General features: G+C 38.0%; 1 protein-coding gene and 1 long non-coding RNA gene across 4 annotated transcripts in view; one reads left to right on the top strand and one right to left on the bottom strand.

Annotated features, from left to right (window-relative positions):
• Nucleotides 1-914: 914 nt before the first annotated feature.
• LOC130457392 (uncharacterized) lies at nt 915-3,581 on the bottom strand. Its single transcript, XR_008916566.1, has 2 exons — nt 2,982-3,581; nt 915-2,288 (listed from the first exon to the last, which is right to left on the bottom strand). It is a non-coding gene; the product is annotated as an uncharacterized LOC130457392 (long non-coding RNA).
• Nucleotides 2,451-22,440, top strand: part of PTCHD4 (patched domain containing 4) — a 355,118-nt gene continuing 335,128 nt past the window's right edge. Inside the window, exons 1-2 of one of the 3 annotated variants that reach the window (XM_007484054.2) lie at nt 2,451-2,609; nt 3,005-3,590. In XM_007484054.2, the coding sequence (XP_007484116.1) occupies nt 2,605-2,609; nt 3,005-3,590 (591 nt within the window). In that variant the 5' untranslated portion in view covers nt 2,451-2,604. Of the gene's footprint in view, nt 2,610-2,990; nt 3,591-22,440 lie in introns of those variants that run through there. The other 2 variants (XM_007484055.2, XM_001369221.3) reach the window with 2 other exon arrangements.

Here is a 22,440-nt window from a genome sequence, read left to right as displayed (position 1 = left end):
TTTGCTTGTTCAGGAAGGTGGAATGAGAGTCAATCAGTTGGTGGAAAGTGGAGAAAGAGAGATACAATTTGGATCAAAATAAGGAAGAACATTCTATTAGAGTAGCCTCTAAAAGCATCAGAGCTGCCAAATTTCTGCCGTACTGATATTCTTAAAATACAGATCTGATCTGTAACTCTACTACTCAAAAATGTTCAGTGGATCCCTATTGTATCTAGGATAATGTGTAAACTTTTACTTGACATTTAAAGCCCTTAGTGTTCTGGCACCCACCTACTTTTCTAATATTCTTTCATATTATTCCTTTCACAGACTCTTCTTCTAAGCAAACTGGCCTACTGACTGTTATCCATATGGAAGTTTCCCTCTCCCATCTCTCTGTCACATGATGATCATAATTGGAACTCCTAGAATTCCTAGCTGTTTTGAAAGCAGAGTTGGCATCATCTAATACTTTAAGCCTTTCATAATCCCACTGGAGTTATTTCCCCCTTGAAGTTTACTTCCCAAATTTTGTAGATATCTTGTGCTTACTTGTCTATATGCTATCACCACCATGCCCAGTAAAATGTAAACTCCTGAATTAATTAATTATTTTTTTGTCTTTACAGCTTCACTGCCTGATATGGAAACATAAATATTTGTTGAATTGATTGGAATTAAAGTAATGAATATCCTCACCCTGGAAATATCCAAGCAGAGGTGAGATAAACATATAAATGATGTAGAAGGTTTTCTACATTGGGAAGACCACTGGATGACCTTTATAGTCCCTTCTCAAAGTCTAAAAATTCTAATTTGATGTTTCTCTCATGACTCTCATTCTCACTTGATTCCTTGCTCCAAACTCTTCATAGAATAATTGACCTCATGAAAGAAGATTAATTCTACTGAAGGAAAGGAAAGACATGACATTTTATTCTTTGAATATTCTTTGAAACATTTGAGATTTTATTTGTATTTCTACAAATGGAGTAATAGGCCTCCTGCTGTGTTATTAAAGATCTCACAATAAACCTCTTGTGACTATGACCATAACCCTAGTTAATATATTTTTGGCTTGCACATTAATATGTACTTTTTAATCAGGTTTTTTAGGATTGCTAAACTGAATCAAGTATGATGAGGGAGCAGAAAGAAGCCCATGAAAGGATTTCTATGTTAAGTTACTCTTCAGGTCACTGAGATTTTATGGGGAGATTTCCCTATAGTCTTTTATGGAATATACACTTAACACATGGGTGATGTATGCTAATTATTTTAGTGGCTTTGTAATATGCATTTTTCACACAGCAAGGCTTCTAGATCCGCACCCTTGAGTCTGCAGATGCTGAGATTGATACAGGATAACACTTCACAGTCACTCCTATTTAGACTGGAGGCAATCAGGTAAGTGGCTGGATTATTAAAACAAACAAACAAACAAACATCAATAGTAGTAAAAGACCAAGTATTTTTCTTTTTGATGAAGTGACCTGCCTCCACCTATCTCACATCAGGTGACTGCAGTCGTGAGCCTGTTCCCCACCTCCCTGGTCTCTCTTAAAACCAAATGATGTGGTTGTCCCAACTGCTGACTGCTCGATTTCAACTCGCTCAGCAAACAAGCTCAGGTTCAGCTCAGATATCTTCAGATCATGCCCTTAAAGCCTACCTGATGGTTTGTACCTGCGGTGGGGGTGGGAAGCAGGTGGGGAGCAGGAGACTGAGGGACCTGGAGGGGGTGTGGCCTTGTGGGGAACTCTGAGAACTTCTGGTTTTTAAATCTCATTTGCAAAAACACTTGTCTATTGTATTCCATAAAACATCAATATTATCACACACGTCACATGCATTTTTAGGTTTGGTTCCCTCCACCCCTCACCTCCCACTCCAGTACACGCTAAAGGCTTTTGTTGCCGCCAAATGTCTCTTCTCAATCCAGCTGAGGGCCAAAGGGAGTGCAAAGGATCTGTGCACTCTGGAGTACCGGGGAGAGACCAGGGTCTTCAGGCAGCCCCATAGCTACAGCCGGCACCGCCTTAAGAGAGGCAGCTCTGGGAGGTGTTGCGCGGAAATCCTTCGCACGCTTTGTGATATGTTAAAAATGCAGCATCATCCTCCCCGCTCTTTTCCCCAGAGCTGAGATGCGAAATTCGCGGGCCGTGGGAAAGCAGAGAGGAAAGCAGGCTTCTGGTAGCTGCGATGGGTTAACCTGCTTTCCCAGCTTCCTATACTCTATGAGAGCCCCCAGCCTAACGGAGCCTTCGCACCTTCACTTGTTTCCTCTTCCACTCACTTGGGTGACCCTGGGTTGATTGAAAGAGAAAAAAAAAACACTAAAAATAACTGTCAGCACTTAATTTTTTTGGAACCATCTCTCTGCCCCTTTCCCTTCCCCTCCTTCTTTACCCCCTCCTTCTCTTCCCCTCCCCTCCCATTCTGGGGCACATGTCTGCCTCTTACAACACCGAGGCACATGGTTCTAGTTAAGTACATAAATCCAGCCGAACTGATAGGATAGCCCTGGGACGGCTCCACACCGAACCACCTCCTCCAAGGGAGGTCGGGGGGGACTGCAGCAGAGAGATGAAGGGATAGCGAGAGAGAAAGAGAAAGCTGCCCATGCGGTGAGCTGGGGGCCCAGGGAGAAGCGGAGAGGGGGGCCGGGGAGGAAGGTAGAGGTGGGGACCCTGGCGCTGAGGCTTCCGGCCTGAGCCCCCCACTCTCCATCCCTTGGCCCTGTCTCTGCCCGCTCCCCCCGCCCCCACTCCCGCTATCCATTTGTGCCCGCCTTGCTGCAACTTGCTGCAGTGTTTGAAAGAGTAGTAGGAGTGCATGGAGGTGGGGATGGGGAAAGACAGGCGGCATGGTTAGGGAGGTGAAGAGAAGAGGGAGGGGGGTTGTCAGCCGCCGCTGTGGTGGTGGCGGGAGGGGAGGGGGGTATCGGCTGGAGGGTGGGGGAATCCGGGGTGAAGAGGGGGGAACAACTCGGCGCTTACACATGTCACATGTGCTTTTTAAGACGGCCGGGAGCGTCTGCGAGCTGGATCGGGTGGAGGATGCTGCGGCAGGTCATTCGCAGAGGGCTCCAGTCGTTCTGCCACAGGCTGGGCTTGTGCGTGAGCCGGCACCCCGTCTTCTTCCTCACCGTGCCTGCAGTCCTGACCATCATCTTCGGCTTCAGCGTGCTCAACCGCTTCCAGCCGGAGAGCGACCTGGAGCGGTTAGTCGCCCCAAGCCACAGCTTGGCGAAGATCGAGCGGAGCCTGGCGGGGAGTCTCTTCCCCCTGGACCAGTCCAAAAGCCAGCTCTATTCGGACTTGCACACCCCAGGGAGGTATGGCAGGGTAATCCTCCTCTCCCCACCCGGACACAATATTTTGCTCCAGGCTGAGGGGATCCTGCAGACCCACCGAGCCGTGCTGGAAATGAAGGTGAACCACAAGGGCTATAATTATACTTTTTCCCATCTGTGTGTGTTGAGAAATCAGGATAAGAAATGCGTGCTGGATGATATAATTTCAGTACTAGAGGATCTCAGGCAGGCTGCCGTCTCCAATAAGACAACAGCCAGGGTGCAAGTGAGGTATCCCAACACTAAATTGAAGGTATGCTCCTCCTGCATGCTTCTGCCAATTAAAGAGGAAGCTCTTCATTTCTTGCCCTAAACAAGCAAAGAAAATGCAGAGGTCTCATCCTGAAGGCAATTCGGGGTGTGGGGGAAGTAAAAGATGGGAAGTGTTGAATGAAAGAAACAATGAATTTTGCAGTTAGATATTAATTAAATGAGAAAAACAAAACACCAAAATATTTTTAAAAAATTTAAAAACTGCTTCTGAGACCCTGCAATTACATCTTTGTTAAGGGTTAAAAAATCAGTGAATGGAAGTGGGAGGGGGAATCCTTAAGAGTTTGGGGATTTCTTTTGTGGCCTTGGTGGTGGGGAGGGTAAGATCATTTTTTAAAAATTATTACTGATTACAAGTCCAATTGGTAACATAACTCTAAGTTTTGGCTCCAGGGGAGGGTGACTTCATTTGTGTTCCAAAGAGTTCATATCAGTGTTTGTGTGTCTGTCAGTAGTGAGTTATGAATGTAGTAGGGATTCCAGGAATTGTGGGAGTGTGTATTTGCATACAAAAAGAAAAGGTTGTTAATTTTCTGTCTTTAGTGAAAGATAATGTTCTGCTATTAACTATTCTACTGGTGGATTGTATGCCATCAAAAACATGTTATATTTTCCCTCCCACAAAACCTCAAACTGAAACAAGATGATTGCAATGTTTTGAGTCAAAAAACCCCAAACAAATGAACAAACACTTGTTCAGCCAACATATAACAAAGTTAGAATCCTTTTAGTAATAAAGGAGCAGTAGGAAAAATTTGGGTTTTTGATCCACTTCCTCCAGTTTCCGTAACTTTGAATGAAATTTTTCAGGCCCTTTCTGGTCTGTCAGGATTTGTCTGCTGCAGGTAATAGGGCATTCAGCCTTCAGATTACTGAAGTTTCAGGGACAAATGTGACTTTTCTAGAGTCAGTGCACCATTTGTGAGCTTAAGGTAATGAGTCTTCTGAAATTGCTCTATATTAAAGTAATTTATGAGACAAGTGGTGTCCTGGAGAAAAAAAAAAAGTTACTTTTCCTAATTGACATGTTATTGCATGATCCCATCACACCTGAGTGAAAATGGGGAGGGGGAAAAACATGGTATTAATTCAGAAATCACAGGCAGTTCATCCAGTCTGGATAAATGAAGAGTGAGCACAAGGTTATTTTATTTATTTACTGATTGCATTTATATAATGATGGTCTCCACTCCAAAAGTGAGAAGAAAGAAAAAAAATGAGCAGAAAAAAAAGACTTTCTCTTGAATTGAATTACAGTTGAATAAACTGGGCATACTGACACTTGGAATGATTCAGAGAAACCCTTAACTAGCCTCCTTAAAGTGTTGTGCCCTGGTTTAAAAAAGGATCTAGAGAATGCTCAGGGTGTTAGCTTTTTTAAAGCTAAGGAGTCACAGGAAATTTAATGAAACAAGAAAAAATGTTTCATCAGTCCCAAATCTAGGTAAGGGCTTTGCTGGTTCTCCAGGAACTAATGGGAGAGGAAGTAATATGCATTTGTATATGTGCAACAGTAACTTTTAAATTCCTGAATTCCATAGGATCAATATTATCACTTGAAAAAAATACCAGAAGAGATTAGGAGGTAATTCCCCTAGTTGCAAATTTTATAAAGAGAGTCTTCCTAAACTGACTATATAATGTGAAGTAGACCTTGAAACTACTTTGTACTTTAACCTCAAATCTTCCTTATTAAGGAAAGTAATGTGCTCCGCTTGTTTTGTTTACTGGGACTTCTACATTTTTTAGAATAAGGCAATATTGTCCAGCCTGAATATTGTGTTTATTTGTGTATATCATAATATCTATAAAATGCTTAGCACAGTGCATGGCACATAGTAAATGTTATGTAAATGCTTATTCCCTTATTCCTCCCTCTTCTTGGTAAGGAAAGAAAAGAAATAATTATGTATTACACATCTATCACATGTCAGGCAATATGCCTATAATCTCATTTGATCCTTACAACAACGCTGGGAGATTAGTACTATTTTTATTAATAGTTTTCATCTAAGGAAACTGAGGCAGACAGCAGTTATGTGACTTACCTAGGATCACAGGCTCTGGTACGTGAATGATGTTGGATCTGAATCTGGGTATTTCTGACTGGGTATGCCAGTGCCTTCTCCACTGTGCCACCTAGTTGCCTCCAATGCCTCTGGTACAAATTCCTGAGATACAGGGCCACCCAAAGTACGTACTTAATCAATGAGAAGTAACATACTACCTGGCCAAAGCTTTTTGTACACAAGGACATTGCCTAACATACTTTTGTATCCCTAAAGTGCCTACTGGATTTTAAATAGAGCTGTAGTTAGTGTGAGATACCTGTGACTTTTTCTGGTTCAAAAATTTTGAGGTTTCTGTTAGCATTTTCAGTCTTTTACTTTCACCTGAACTTGATACTCATATATAATTGGTTTCAAATAGCAAGATACAGTGAAAGCATCCCAGGTGCATTCCTTCTTATACCAGCAACACCCATCCCCCAGCATAGAAACTTCCTCAAATATGTTAGAGAGCATATGTTACCTCTTGCTTGGGTACATTCTTGACACTTGACTCTGTTAATAACAGTTATGGCTAAGACCTCAGTCAGCTCTCAATAAATACTTGATGACTAATTGAGATATACCTGACTAGGGATCTGCTGATATTCATGAGACAGTATAATAATCAGGAATCTACCTGAATTATCTATGTCACTTTGGGTTGTTGCTTCATTTCCCTTAGCCTCAGTTTCCTCCTTTTTGAAAATGAGGACTAGATGGTTCATGTCCTTTCCATCTCTAGACCTATGATGCTATGAAACTATAATTTTATGTAAATAAATTCTACCAATATTAAAAGTTATAAATCAGCCTTGTATACTGGAACATAATTTCCAATCACCTTATTTTGCAGTCTTCCAAAGCCTTTGTTGGTCCAACCTTCTCAGGATTACATTCTGCAAAGTTTGCTTGTGCTTTTAAATTTTTAGAAATGGTTTAAACTTTATATTCTATTTCATTTTTCTCCTTTTAATTTCATTATTTGCAGTGATTGTAAAGTCTTTCCATTATTGTTCCTTAGGAGACTTCCAAGACTAAAAGATAACTGCTCCTGGGTAGAGAATACAATATAACAACAACACATATTTATTGAGTTTCTGTTGTATGCAGAAGAGTGTGTTAGGCATTGGGAGAAGTAGTGACTGTAAATAAGACATAGTCTCTGGTCTGAAAGGGTTTACATTTTAGGTATAAGGGATAAAAACCAATCTCAGCTCTAAAGCGTAATAGAACATGATAAGTACACAGAGCATTGTGAATAGAATGCTGCTGTTTCAGTCAGAAAGACTTGAATTCAAATCTTTTCTTAATACTTAATAGTGATATGACTATGAGCATTTCATTAAGTCTCTGAGTCGCAGGCAACTTTCTAACACCATATGTTTCAACTGAGCTGTGCTTTGGACTGAAAGGGGGTTCTATACCAAAGAACCAAGTTCAAGGGGCAACTAGATGGCTCAGAAGATAGAGATCGAGGCCTGGAAATGGTAGGTCCTGGGTTCAAATGTGACCTCAAGCAATTCTGAACTTTGTGACCCCAGTCAAATTACTTCACCACCATTGCCTAGCCCTTACTACTCTTCTGCCTTGGAACCAATACTTAGTGCTGATTTTAAAACTGAAGATAAAGGTTTAAAAAAGAAGTGTTAGGTGAAGTCAGAGAAAGAAAGCCCCTTATTCCAAGGGAGGCTTCCTTAAAGAAATAGCATTTGACTTGGACTTTAAAGAACAGGTAAAAATTCAACAGGCAAAGAGGAAGAAGGTGACATAGAGAACACAGGCATAGAGAACAGGCTCAGTAAAGAATTTATGTAGTACTTTCAGGTTTACAATGCACTTTATAAATGTTATCTCATTAGATCTTCCCAAGAATCCTGGGAAGAAGGTGCTATTAATAATCCCATTTTACAGTGAGGAAACTAAGCAGACATGGCTTAAGGGACTTGCCTGTGATCACAGGGCCAGTAATTGTCTGAAGCTTAATTTGTACTCAGGACTCCCTGATGCCAAGTCCACTCCTCTATCATCTCACCCCCTTCCTATAGTGAAGGCACAGAAATATGAGAAAATAAGGATCAGGGATTAAGAAAAAAAGATATGTCATGAATAGCGTTCCTGGGAATATTCCAGCATGGACTTCACTAGTCAACAAACACATTAAATGTTTATATTATGTACCAGGTATTTAGAGGAATATAAAGGCAATCATAAACCAATCCCCGGGCCTATAAGGACCTTAGTATAATTCTACCAGGTAAGAGAATAGGCATTAATATATTATGCAAAATAGATACAAAACAAAAATAAGATAGTTTCAAGAACAAGAGTGTTAGCAGCTAGGAATTGAAGGGAAGAAGTTTTAGGAAAAGCCTAATGTAGAAGGTGAGATTTGAGCTACAAATCTTCTGTTCCTTTCATTTCTTTTTTATTATTGTAAACTTAACAAAGATCAATAAATATGAATATTTCCATAATCAGAGAAGAACATGAAGGAGCTAACATGGAAGGAAACTAGGGATTCAAGAACTGGCAGTAATTTGATGGAGTCAGGTAAGAATGAAGACAAGAAGGAGGATATTTGCAGATATGAAGCTAAATTAACATTGATGGAGGGATGTGAGAAATGGAAAAACTGAAGGGAAAAGAAATCTTAAAGGCCTTTACCAAATGTGATTTGATTCCCAAATGGCCCAGGGCAGAAACTTCTGATAAACTTTATTATTCTGACAATGTGAGTTAACCTAGTGAAGGCAGAGTTGTATGAAATGACAAAATGAGCAGCTGAGTTAAAATCTATGTGAAGGTATCACATAGTCCACATAGAGAACAGCTGCTTGTAAAATGGAAGGTGGGTGGGAAAATAGATTAAAACCTAAACTATAAATATATATATATATATGTATATATATATATATATTACCTATATGTATCACACAATTTTATATTATTTTGTCTGGCTTAAGTGTGTCAGACTTCACTCCTGAAGCCTAGCATAAACACCTTGAGGGTTGGGAAAGTGTCTTAGCCTTCCTTTATTTTTTCAACAGGGCTTAGCATATTTGTAGTCATAGATTCATAGGGTTAAGAACTGAAGGAGACTTCTTCAATCATTTAGTCTAAACCCCTCATTCTCTAGATTAGAAAACTAAAGACCAAGGAGATAAAGCCACAATCACAAAATGTGATAGGTTTTAAATCCAGGTCCTCTGACTTAAAATTAGTGCTCTTTCCACAAAAGAATTATGTTATGGAGCAAGTACTCAGCAAATAACATGATTAGGTAATTGTTTGAGAGACTTTACCATGACCAATTAAAGAAGCAATTTCACACCCTTACTATCTATTTTCATAATTTTCTGTTTTCTTTATTCTCTTCAAATTTCTTCATTGTATTTCTAATGCAATGATAAGATCCACATACTTTCTTTTTAAAAATATTAATCCCAACTTATTGCACTCTCCATGTATGCTCCTATTTACTAACTCTAATAGTCATAAAGTTCTTAAGTATCTTTTGTACCTTAAGTATCCTAAATACTAAGTATCTTAGTCACCACCTTCCTTTGTCATAATGTAATCAGTTTAACCCCATTTTTCCCTTTATTACCTTAAGTATCTTAAGTATGCCTTGTATCATAGATATGTTAAGTATCTTAGTTATCACTTTGCCATATTAAAATATGACTAGTTTAAAAAGAAGCTATTTTTCAGCCTTGAAACTTTAAAATAATATTAGCTGCGAAAATGTGCCTTTGAGTAAGTCCCTGATCTCCCTGGGCTTCAATTTCCTTAACTATAAAATGGGTGGAGGGAGAGAGGGTGGAATAGAAGCTCTCATGGTTTCTTCCAACAAGATCAGTGGTCAGAAAAGCTTTATATAAAACACTTAAAATGATATAGAAATCTCACACTTTTGATGAGTTCAAAAGAGCACTGCGAAAAGCCAAGTAGGTCTTACTCAAAATTTTAAGATGCATCATAATTTTTGCTCAAATGACACATTTGAGTTCAGGTAACATTTCCCACCATCTGACTTCAAAAGGACAATAACCATAGCAATGGCTCACATTTCTACAGTGTCTTACAGTATCCATTTGAAGTAGAGATTATCATATACCCTTTCTTAAAATGATGACAAGATAATTGATGAACTGTCTTCTACATAGTCACTTAAATAGTTAAATAGGGTCCAAATTTAAACTTATGTTCCTTGAACATAAAGATAGTGTTGGAGAATGGACCTATCTTATAAAATTGGTATAGGGAACTACCAGGAGAGGAAAACGTGACTACCAAGAAATTATCATTTTTGCTGAAACTTAAAGTTGTAGAAAGTTGCCTAGAATACTGAGGAGAGGCTTGCCAAGGATCAAACAGCTATTATCTGTGAGAGGGATTTGAATGTAGGTTTAGCTCTATTCACTAAACCTTGCTATCTCTCCTGCCCTTGAACATTGTTACAGCATAATCAATTTTTATTAAAGTGCATTCTGGTCCAGTAAAATTTCCACTACACCAAGCTACCTTAAGAGAAAGGAATTCTTGGAGTAGCATTTTAGGCAGACACAGTCATGCATGTCATTCTCTTCACCAATTTCAGCCTTAAAACAGAGCAATTTACAGTAGCACCCAGGGTACAAACAGTGCTGAAGTTCTGTATTCTGACAATAGGAAATGAGAGAGGTAGGGAAGTTCTAGCAAAGCATGGACCTTAGTAATTGATTTTATTGCAATTTTAGATCACAGTTTCGACTGACAAAGTGATAAAGTAGATTTGATTTCACCACAGCTTTCCCTTATGCTGAATTCAGTTACAAAACCACATTTCAGCATCAGTGTTTTGATGAAGTCAGTTTGTACTGTGCCCAGAATTGTTGCAGAGATGGAATTTCCCATTATTTAACAGAAGACAGGATATCCCCAGGCATATTCTCAGAATCTTAGGTTTGGAAGAGACCTCCAGAAGTCATTTAGTCTGGCCTTCTCCTGCCTTTGGTTAGAGCAATTTAAAATGGAATGATGAGTGTCTCTCATATTCTTAGAGATCACCGAGGAAAAGTAATTCTGAAGCTTCTTTTTTCCCTTTTACTCCTTGCAACACACAACAAAATGTATTTATTGGAAACTCTTTCTAAGGTTATACTTAATCTCATACCATCTTTCTCCCTCAATAGAGATAAAGAACAGTTGCCATTCTCTATATAATAACGCTTCATTCTAGGGGAGAGTCATTACAATAATTCTTAAACCATATTAAATACTGTGGTGCGTCACTGTAATGGTGTCCTTTGTGCCTATTCTGTGACCAGTTTATGTAAATTCAATTAAAATAAATTCAGCACACACACTTATCAAAAATTACTATGGACCATTTGTTTAAAGCATAGTGGGCTGGCCTTAAGTTGAGGAAGACCTGGGTTTAGATTATACCTATGACATATACAAGCTGTATTATGCTGATCCATTTAAATTTTTGAATGCTCTACATACCTCTCTGAGTTTCTATCACAGTTAGTTGCTAAGCAGCATCAGTAGGAAAAGTTTCCACCCTTCATGTTTCCAACAATGATAAAATCACAGATGTACAAAATGAAAATAGAGAGAGGAAGGAAGAAAGGAAGGAAGGAAGGAAGGAAGGAAGGAAGGAAGGAAGGAAGGAAGGAAGGAAGGAAGGAAGGAAGGAAGGAAGGAAGGAAGGAAGAAAGAAACATCACTATGCTATGGCTATGGACTGGGAATAAAAAGACAATTATAAGAGTCCCCATCTTCAAGAGGTTTACATTCTATTAGGAAGAATATAAACAAGATTGTCTTAGAATCATGGGATTATAGCTAGAAGAGACCACTAAACCTCTTGTCTTTACATATGAAGAAACTGAGAGAAACAAATATGTGAAATAATTTTCCCAAGGTCATAGAGTTAGTAAGTTCTATACCTGGAATTTGAACCCAAGTAATTTTATTTCAAAGCCAGTGCTCTTCCATTATGCCTTTATTATATATGGGTCTTATTTGAACCTAGTCTATCAATGAGCATTTTTAAAGGGCTAAATATGTATCAGATATTGTAAACCAAATTCTCTTTAATACAGGTCCACAATAGTTCTGCTTTATAACAAGCAAAAAACGTGCTTTTGTGGTACTATTAGGTAGTTCCTGCCTCTCTATATTATACTTTCTAAAGCAATGTTTGCATGAAATATGTTCTTAGTTGCTTCCAAAGAAGTCATAAAACATCATTTGTTTAGTCAGAGGTACCCTTAAGTTTTGCCTATGTTGCTGAAACAACAACATGTTGTTTGTTGAGAAACATGGGATTTTTTAGATGTAGCAGAGCTCAGAATTTTCCCAAGTTGGGGCAACCAAGTAGTTCAGTGGATTGAGAGTCAAGCCTAGATGATGGGCAGTCCTGAGTTCAAATATGGCCTCAGATACTTCCTAACTGTGTGACCCTGGGCAAGTAACTTAATCCACAATTCTTAGCCCTTATTGCTCTTCTGCATTGGAACCAATATATAGTATTGATTCTAAGGCTAAAAAAATAATTCTCCCAATTTAAAACCTCATCTCCCTTACCCTACCACCCTATTTCAGCTGTGTAACCCTGGTCAAATCACTTAACTTCTGTTTGCTTCAGTTTCTTCAATTATAAAATGGAGATAATAATAGTATCTATGTTCTTGAATTTTTGTAATGATGAAATGAGATGTTTGTAATTTAACAAAGAGCTAACACATATAGGCACTATATATATTTTAGTTCTTAATATTAGCATTATTGTTGTTGTGCCAGCAGGTATGCACGCACATATGATACATATATGCAAATTCAAGGTAATAGTACCAATTTTTTTCTGGGAAAGTACAGAAATAACCAATTACATTTCAATTGCTTTAAAATGATATTTTTCAATAATGTTTCTTAACTGCATATAGATTGTGAAGGGAATCTTGTTTTAGTAAGTAGCTACAAAATGATAGTACTGTTGCTCTTTCACAGAATTTATATCTTTTGCTGGAAAAAACTGCTCCTTTTAATTTTACAATAATTTTTAAATAAAGTTCCAAATTCTCTTCCTCCTGCCTCTCCCCAACTGTTAAGAAAATGAGCAATATCAAATCAATGGTACATGTGAAATCATGTAAAACATTTTCACATTAGCCATTTTGAGGAGGTGGAGAAGGAACAGAAGTAGGAGGAGGAAGAGGAGAAAAAGAAGAAGAGAAATAAGAAGGGAGAAAAGAAGAGGAAGAGGAAGAAGAAAAAAAATAAGTTAAAAATGAAGTAAGTGAAAAAGTCTCACTCTGCACTCAGACTTTACTAGGTCTTTTGGAAGTGAACAGAATTTTTCATCATGTGTCCTTTTTTGTCTTGGATCATTGCATTGATCAGAGTGGCTGATTGTTTCACAACTGATCATCATTACAACATTGCTGTTACTGTGTACAGTGTTTTCCTTGTGCTGCTCACTTTGCACAAGTCCTTAAACATCTTTTCAGGTTTTTTCTGAAAACAGCCTGCATGTTATTTATTTTTTAAATTTTTTATTCAAGTAGTTTTCCATGTACTTTCCCTCCCCTTTCCCCTTTTCCCTCCCAGAGCCGACAAGCAATTCCACTGGGTTACACATGTATTACCACTCAATACATATTCAATATTAATCATTTTTGTAATGATCTTTTAACAACCAAAATCCCACATCCAATACCCATATAAACAAGTGAAAAATCAAATGTATTCCTTCTGCATTTCTATTCCAACAGTTCTTTCTCTCAGTGTGGATAGCATTCCTTCTCACAGTCCCTCAGAATTGTCCTGGATGATTGCATTGCTCTCAGTAGCAAAGTTGATTACATATGATTGTCCCACAATGTTTCAGTATCTGTGTGCAATGTTCTCCTGGTTCCACTCATTTCACTCCACATCAGTTCATGGAGGTCTTTCCAGTTCACATAGAAATTCTCCAGTTCATCATTCCTTTCATCACAATAATTCCATCACCAACAGATATCACAATTTGTTCAACCATTCCCCAATCAAAGGGCATCCCTTCCTTTTCCATTTTTTTCACCACCACAAAGAGCACAGCTATGAATATTTTTGTTTAAATATTTTCCTTATTATCTCATTAGGGTACAAACCTAGTAGTAGTATTTCTGGATCAAAGAAAGGGTAGGCATTCTTTTAAAGCTTGCTCATAATTCCAAATTGTCCTCCAGAATGGTTGGATCAATTTACAACTCCACCAGCAGTGTGTATTAGTGTCCCAATTTTGCCACATCTCCTCCAATATCCATTATTTTCCTTTACTTTCACATTGGCTAATCTTCTGGGTGTGAAGAGGAACTCTTTGTTATTTCTTATAGTATAATAGTATTCCATCAGTCATATGCCATAATTTTTTCAGACATTCCCCAATTGATGGGTGTCCCTTTAATTTCCAATTCTTTACTACCAAAAAAAAAGAGCTGGCATGAATATTTTTACACTTATAGGTTCATTTCCATTTTATTTACTCTCTGGGGTACAAACTCAGTAGTGGTATTTCTGGGTCAAAAGGTATGTAGTTTTATAACCTTTGGGGTTTAGTTTCAAATTGCTCAGAATGGTCAAACCTATTCACTACTCCAGTAAGCTATGCATCTGTGTACCTATTTTTCTACATCCTCTCCAGTATTTAACATTTTCCCTTTCTGTTGTGTTAGCCAAAGTAATAGATATGAGTTATACTTCAGAGTTGTTTTATTTGCATATCTTTAATAAATGATGATTTAGGGATTTTTTTAAGCCTTGATTTCTTCTTCTGACAACTGCCTGTTCATATCCTTTGACCACACAAAATATACTTTTAAGAAAACCTAAATATTTTAACAGTTGCTAATTTGTAGTCATTTCTATTCTTTGAATTTGAATTTTGAATAGGGAAAAAGAAAGTTTTAGAGGAATCCATTATTACGGGAATGATACCTCGCATTTCACTTTCCTTTCACTTGCTTCACTGGTAAATTCTAAGCATGGATCAAACTTTGTCCAGTCCCAGTGGCAAAGAGAAAAGTAAACTCCTTGAGAGCATGAATTGTTCTATTAGTTTTGTCTTTGTATTACCAGTGCTAGACACAGTAAATCATACCTACTAGTTGCTAAATAAATGACTAATTGAAGATGAGAGAATATGGAAGGGAACTATGGAGCTGTCCATCACAACATGGAATTAAAGGCACTAAAGGGGGGATAACTTTATGGTAAAATTACCTTAGTGTCAAAATATTGAAAGCTACAAAGGGCCTTAGGCATTATCAAAATCTAAAAATCTCATTTTTTGACAAATAAGACAATGGAAAATGTTAAAGATTAAATAAAGAATTAGCTTCAACAAGCAAAGTTAGTAAACAGTATGTATATGGCACACTGGGGATACAAAGACAGAAATAAAAACATTCCTGATTTCAAGGAACTTACATTGCAATAAAGGATAAAATCAGCACATATCTAAGCAAACACAAAATACATACAAAATAAATAAGAAATATTTTAACAAGTTATTCAGTACTAAATATGTCTGGGGATACAAATATAAAAAGTGATAGTTCCTGCTCACTATGGGTCTATATGCTACTAAAAACACATATAGAGAGGAGTGGTGTTAAGGAAAGAAGTTTTGGTCAAAGAAATAATAGAAATGTTGATTTTTAACTATCTTACATGCAATAGCAAGAAGTAGAAAATTGGAGCTGGAAGAGACAAAGAAAGCATAAATGAGAAACAGACATATTGAGATGGCCTGGGAGAAATATGGTGAAAGATTACTAACATATTGGATCGGGTGGGGTGGTGGAAAAGTTGTCAGTTTCTTATATAACCTGTAACCCAGAGTCCTACCAAAGATTCTCAGCTCACACAGACTAGGACCCATTCTGGAGGCTCACCCCCTGAAGATTCAATGTATTTCCCTTTGACTTATTACCTCCTTCTGAATTAATACAGCAAAATTGCCTAAATAAAATTTAGGTACTGATTGTGTCTGTCGTGTTACAGAAGTGGTAGAAGAGTCTCTGAATCTTACACAGGTACTCAAAATGCCATATTGTATATGGGACAGCCTTTATTTCATCCTACAGAAAATTCATAAAAGGTGAAGGACTCACTAGAGTACATGAACAAATTCAGAAATAAGAAGCACTCAGGACTTCAGCTCTCCATCTCTCCCTAAAAGGGAAATGAACATGGGATTGCTATTTGGGCAATTTTAATTCTAATGAGTCTTTCTTTCCCAGAGTTCTAGAATTCTTCCCAAGTTTCCTAGGACCACTCTGTGTTTTAGACTGTTCCCAAAAGGCAAACATACTTTGGAACTTTATGAACAAGCAATTGTCTTCTTATCAGGTTTGCACTGTCTAAGTTACCCACTGGTTTCACTCCTAGTGGAACTCTGCAAGAACAATGGGGACTTCTCCAAAGAACATTATAAATCAGGAAATCCTCTCTCTCTCTCTCTCTCTCTCTCTCTCTCTCTCTCTCTCTCTCTCTCTCTCTCTCTCTCTCTCTCTCTCTCTCTCAGATCCTGTGCTTGAACTCTCCAACTCAGAAATTTGTGAACTTAGAAGCAACTTTTAAAGCTGGTGGTCCCCAAGAAAACTCCTTTCTCTGCTAAAAGGCTAGATTCCTTTACCAGGTTACCTTAAAGCAGAGGTATTCAATATGTGGTTTACATCCAGTTCACATTCTTGAGTGTGGCATGAACTAGATTAAAATGTAATTGGGAAATATTTAGAAAATTAAATAAGAATACAATAGATATTTTATTTTAATGTAATGAAATAAATACATAAAAATTAACCAATGAAAATAAAAATTAATCAATAAAATCAATAAAAATTGAGAAATAAATAAAAATGCAATAAATATTTAATATTACATGTAAATAGAAAATATTTCATTTTTCAAGTAGTCAATATGTGACCCAGAGATACTTATGTATGGATTTCTGACCTCTTTTTCTATTTGAGTGGGATGCCACCCCTTTAAAGGATTCCTAATCCTACTTTCTTCCTTCTCTATACATGGCAGCAGGGTTCAGGAATGGTATACTTGATCTCTTCTTTCATGTTGTGTGCAAGCATGTCTCCCATAGCTCTATGCTTCTGTTGTGAGTTGTCATTACTGCTCCCAGAGGAGAGGGAGAGAAATAATAACCTTCCGTTCCACACTGTTCTTGGGAAAAATATCTAAGACATAAAGGAAAGTTCAGATTGAAAAAGCAGAGTCCTCTAGAGCTGAGAAATCTGGAGAATAAGACCAGCTTGCTTCTATAGGATAGGAGGAAATGTGGCTGATTTTATGTCAACCAATCGTTTATGCTATGAATCACTTTATATAGTGGCAGGTACCAGAAAAATGCCAAAAGAATTTAAAAAGGTGTTTTTCTACATTCTTTATGGCAGTTATGTCTATTGCTGCTCTGCTGATAAATTTCTACAATTTCTGTGACTCAGCTAATCCAGGAAAGGGAATGGTGATTTTAGGTTACAACATACTACCACATATGAGAAGGGAAGGGAGTAAACTTTTATGCAATGCCTACTATATGCCAGGCACTGTGCTAGCTGCTTTGACAAATATTATCTAATTTGAGCTTCACAGACAATACTACAATATAGGTGCTATTAATATTATCCTTGTTTTACTTTTGGGGAAACTGATACAAACAGAGGTTAAGTGATTTGCCTAGGGTCATAGCTAGTAAGTAGGGTCTCAGCTCAGATTTGAACTCAGGTTTTCCTGACTAGTTCCAATAGTCTATCTACTAGTCCACCAGCGGCCTCTTAATATATAATATAATTGGGGCAGAGTTAAATACATACAGAAGGGAATACACCAGTGGCATAAAATGCTGAAGACTGGAGGAGACAAGATTTTATTCAGTAGTGAGCAATCTTGCCTGACATACATGTAGATAGCATGATGGATAGAAAGAGTTTGGGATTTCAAGCCAAAAAAAACATGGATTTAAATCTTAATTCTGCTCATTATGAGATTAACTTTGGGCAATTGCTTTTACCTTTCTGGATTTTAATTTCCTCACATGAGTGGGATGGAGCAGCGAGGTGGTTCAATAGAGAGAGAACCAAGCCTAGAGGTCCTGGTTCAAATCTGACCTCAGATTCTTCCTAGCTGTGTAGCCTCAAACAAGTCACTTAAGCCCATTTTTCTAAATCTTTACTAAGCCATAAAGTAGGAATTTAAAAAACAAAATGCGTGGGGTGGACTAATTGACCTTTCATGCTCTAGTGATATTCCTGTTAATTTGCTTCCCCCCACTCTGCATCCAACTCCTGAACCTGATAATTCTTGTTGATGTTGAGCCCTCTCCACCCATTTCAGCCCCTTCATTTGTGGACATTCTGATAAACCAACCAGACTCTTGACTTGGCTCAGCCTCTTGCTTATGTCCTCTTAGGTTCCAATTTGGAATCTGACCTGCTTTTCCTCAGGTGGTGGAGTTTCTGTCAGCCCTAATCAGCAGCACATATGACTCCCCTCTCCTCAAACCTTTCTGGAGATGCGATAGTCACCTGGTTAAATTCCATGCTGATTACTGTATTTCAATATTTTCTGAAAACTTTGAAATTAAATCTAACCATTGCTTTAAGAAGAAAAAAATCAGCATTTCTTTCTTCAAGCTTCCTTGCCTTTATTTCACAATACCAGCAGCATTATGTTGTCAATTAGAGTCAATTATGTTAATATTGTGTAAGCACCAAAGGTATTTCAGCCTTACATCAGAGCCAGAGTATTTTAGGGAAAGTGAAAGATAAAATTAAAGTAGAATGCATTTTTAAAGCATCACTTCAGTACCTTCTATCCTGAGACAAAATTATTGCACCACCATTCACTGAAATCAAAGCTCATTTTCTGTCATTCAAGGCAATTCAGGAGCTTCTGAAAGGTGCCTGATGCACAGCACTAGAAACACAGGGTCTCATTTAGTCATGGGGTGTGGTGTGGTGTGGTGTGGTGTGTGTGAGTGTGTGTGTGAGTGTGTGTGTGTTGTGTGTGTGTGTGCAGCAAATGCTTTCTTTCAGATCCACCTTCCCCACTTGGGGAAACTTCACCTGTTCCATCATAGCCCTTGTTGACCTTCTCAAGGTTCTTGGTCCAAAGATGATAGTCATTAGAGCTCTTGAGAAAATGCCTCTAAGCCCAAAAGGGTTCTTAATAATAGCACAGAAGGTCAGTCAATCAGCTCTCCAGAGACAGGGCAAATGCAGATTTGGCAGCCTATGACACCTTTGGCCTGCAAAGGTTCAGTAGTTCCTCTTAACTCCAAAGCCTACCTCTCTCCAATATTAAAATAATACTAATAATAATAGCTAATGTTTATATAACACTTCATGCCAGGTACTGTGCTAAGCACTTTATATGTCATCTGATCTTTACAACAACCCTGGCATATAGGGGTTGTTATTATGTTCATTTTACAGATGAAAAAACTGAGGCAAACAGCACTAAATGACTTGCCTAGTTACCTGGCTAGTAAATGCTTGACACCTAAATACTTTTTTAAACCCTTACTCTCTGTCTTCTAATCAGTTCTGTGTATTGGTTCCAAAGCAGAAGAGTGGTAAGGACTAGGCGATGGGGGTTAAGTGCCCAGGTTCACACAGCAAGGAAGTGTCCAAGGTCAGATTTGAACCCAGAACTTCCCATTTTCAGGTCTGGCTCTCAATCTACTGAGCCATCTAGCTGTCCCCAGGACTATTTTTTAAAAATTCAAAAGACTACATTCACCTAGAGCTCATAAGCCCTCCTGAATGTGGGTTCAGTTCTATTACTTTTGCTTCCAAGGGTTACTGCTTCTTATATCATATGGCCAGGAGACACTGTTAGGAATAGGGTAGATGTATCACCCAGTAGATGGTAGCAACCAAGTGGCACAGTACAAAGAGTGACAGGTTTGGACCTAGTTAAAATGCGACCTTATATACTTACGAGCTGTGTGTTTGCCTCAGTTTCTTCATGAGATATAGAAGGAAATGGAAAACCATTCCAATATCTTTGCTGTGAAAGCCCCAAATGGGTCATAAAGAGTCAGACAGGATGGAAATGGCAGAACAACAGAATTGGCAAATAGTTATTATTATTATAGCTATTCATTCAGGATTTGCTGCTCTCTCCTTGTCCCCTGTAAAAGTTTGAAAAGCATAAGCAATCATGTCCAAGCATGAATGACCTCTGGAGAATGCTGGCCCTGATAATATCCTTTCTTTCCAAACTGCATCCCTTTAATACTTTTTTGATCTGTCAATATAATAAAAATAAAATCTTCCCTTCCATCTTAGAATCAATCCTATGCATTGGTTCTGAGGCAGAAGAGTATGTAGTAAGAACTAAACAGTGGGAATTAAATTATTTGCCCAGGTTCATAAATCTAGGAAGTGTCCACCTAACTGTCCCTTCAATATAATTCTTAATAATGTGTTTCTGATGTTTTTTGATCCATGTTCCCTCCCCCCTTCTCCTGTCCCCTTGCTGAGATAGAAGAAAATATGATAGAGGTTGTAGATGTTTTATCATGCAATTTATACTTCTATGTCATATCGTGAAAAAAAGAAACATGTCACTTATATAAGAAAAAAAACCCATGCAGAATAAAATAAAAAATCATATGCTTCATTCTGCATTCAGATTCCATAAGTTCTTGTGATGGTGGCAGATAGCATTTTTGATATGAGACTCTTGGTGTTGTCCTGGATTATTGGATTACTGATAGTAGTTATGCTTGATCTATCTTACTATATCCTATATAAACATCTGTGATAAGATATTGTAGGGGGACTTTGAAGGAAAAATACTTCACTCAGAGTTGAAAGAACTGGGATTAAATCCTATCCCTATTTCCTTGGAGAATTAATTTAGATAAATTACCCTCTAGGACTCCGTTTTTACATCAGTAAAATGGTAAGTTTCAACTACAAAGTCCCTCAGATGTTACTGAGGGACACTATCCTATGCTTGACCTTATTAGAAGTGATTTAATTAATTTATCTGAGGAAAAGGAAATGTAAAGGACTGAACTTAGTATAATTTATTCTGTGAGTGGAGATATCCTGGAAACTACTTTCTCCAATGGAGATTTAAAAATTCATCTATAGGAGAAGTGTGGAGACAAGAGGTCCTTGGTTCAAAACTAGCCTCAGATACTTCCTTAGCTGTGTGAACCCAAGCAAATTACAACTCCCATTGCCTAGCCCTTATTGCTTTTCTGCCTTGGAACTTGGTATTAACTCTAAAATAGAAAGTATAGATTTTTTTTAATTGTAGCTTATAGACATAGAAAGTTTTCTGATATATGTTAGCCATGACAATTTGAAACTATGCCCAAAGGGCCCTAAAAGAGTAGCTACCCTTTGATCCAGCCAAAGCACTGCTTGGTTTGTACCCCAAAGAAATAATTAGGAAAAATACTTGTACAAGAATATTCATAGCGGCACTCTTTGTGGTGGCAAAAAAACATGGAAAATGGGGGGATGACCTTCAATTGGGGAATGGCTGAACAAATTGTGATATATGTTGGTGATGGAATACTATTGTGCTCACAGGAATAATGAACTGGAGGAATTCCATGTGAACTGGAATGACCTCCAGGAACTGATGCAGAGTGAAAGGAGCAGAACCAGAACATTATACACAGAGACTGATACACTGTGGTACAAGCAAATGTAATGGACTTCTCTATTAGTAGTAATGCAATGATCAAGAACAATTCTGAGGTATTTATGAGAAAGAACACTATCCACATGCAGAGGAAGAACTGTGAGAGTAGAAACACAGAAGAAAAACAACTGCTTGTTCACATGGGTCAATGGGGATTGTAGGAAAGGATTTCTAGCAGGGAATAGCAATGCAGGCTGGCAGCCTGGGATGGTGCACAATCAAGATTCCACAGAGCTTGGCTAAGTCAGGATTCTAAGTCAGTTGGAAAACCTCTCTCAAGCTGGATGGCAGACTGAAAGGTGTGCCTTGTGGTCTCCCTGAAGAAACCAATTGAGGAGCTGCCAAGGACTTTGGTGTATCAAATAAGGTTGAGTGAGTGTTCCCCTTCACATTGATGGACAATTGTGAATGGTGAGAGGCTTCTCCCTTTTGGACCTTGTGAGGACTCTACATCTTGATCCTGCTGTTTGACCCAACCAAGGACTCTGGAGTTTGTGAGAATCTGGCCCTGTGGACATTACTAACCCCTTGTAGTTTAGTTAGTTAAGTTAAGGTTTATTTAGATTTATTACCTGAGTGGATTAATAGTAATAGGTACTCCCCTAATCCCCTTCCAATTCCCTTATCATTGTTTAATTAAATAAACCCTTTAAAAATATATTTCATTAGTGTTACCCCTTCTGTTACCTTTCCCTAAAACTTTCCCTGATTACAGGATATGATTGGGTATGTAAACTCTAAATGATCACCCTAATGCAAATATCAATAATATGGAAATAGGTCTTGATCAATGACACATTTAAAACCCAGTGGAATTGCACATCAACTTCTGGGAGGGCAAGGAAAGAACATGAATCTTGTAACCATAGAAAAATATTTTAGTTAATTAATTAAATTAAATTTTAAAAAAGGAATCAGAAAAAAAAATGTTAACCATGATCACACAGTAAATAAGTATTAGACACAGAACTTCAAGTTCGGTTTTCTTGACCTTAAAGTCAATAATATATGTCCATTCTATCATCTAACTGCCTCTTGAGTGCTAAAAACTGAACTAAGTGCTGG

Source organism: Monodelphis domestica, chromosome 2, assembly GCF_027887165.1.
Source record: "Monodelphis domestica isolate mMonDom1 chromosome 2, mMonDom1.pri, whole genome shotgun sequence".
NCBI classification, from domain to species: Eukaryota; Metazoa; Chordata; class Mammalia; order Didelphimorphia; family Didelphidae; genus Monodelphis; species Monodelphis domestica.
Note: the sequence above shows the minus strand (reverse complement) of the source record. Positions and strands in the feature narration are given on the sequence as shown.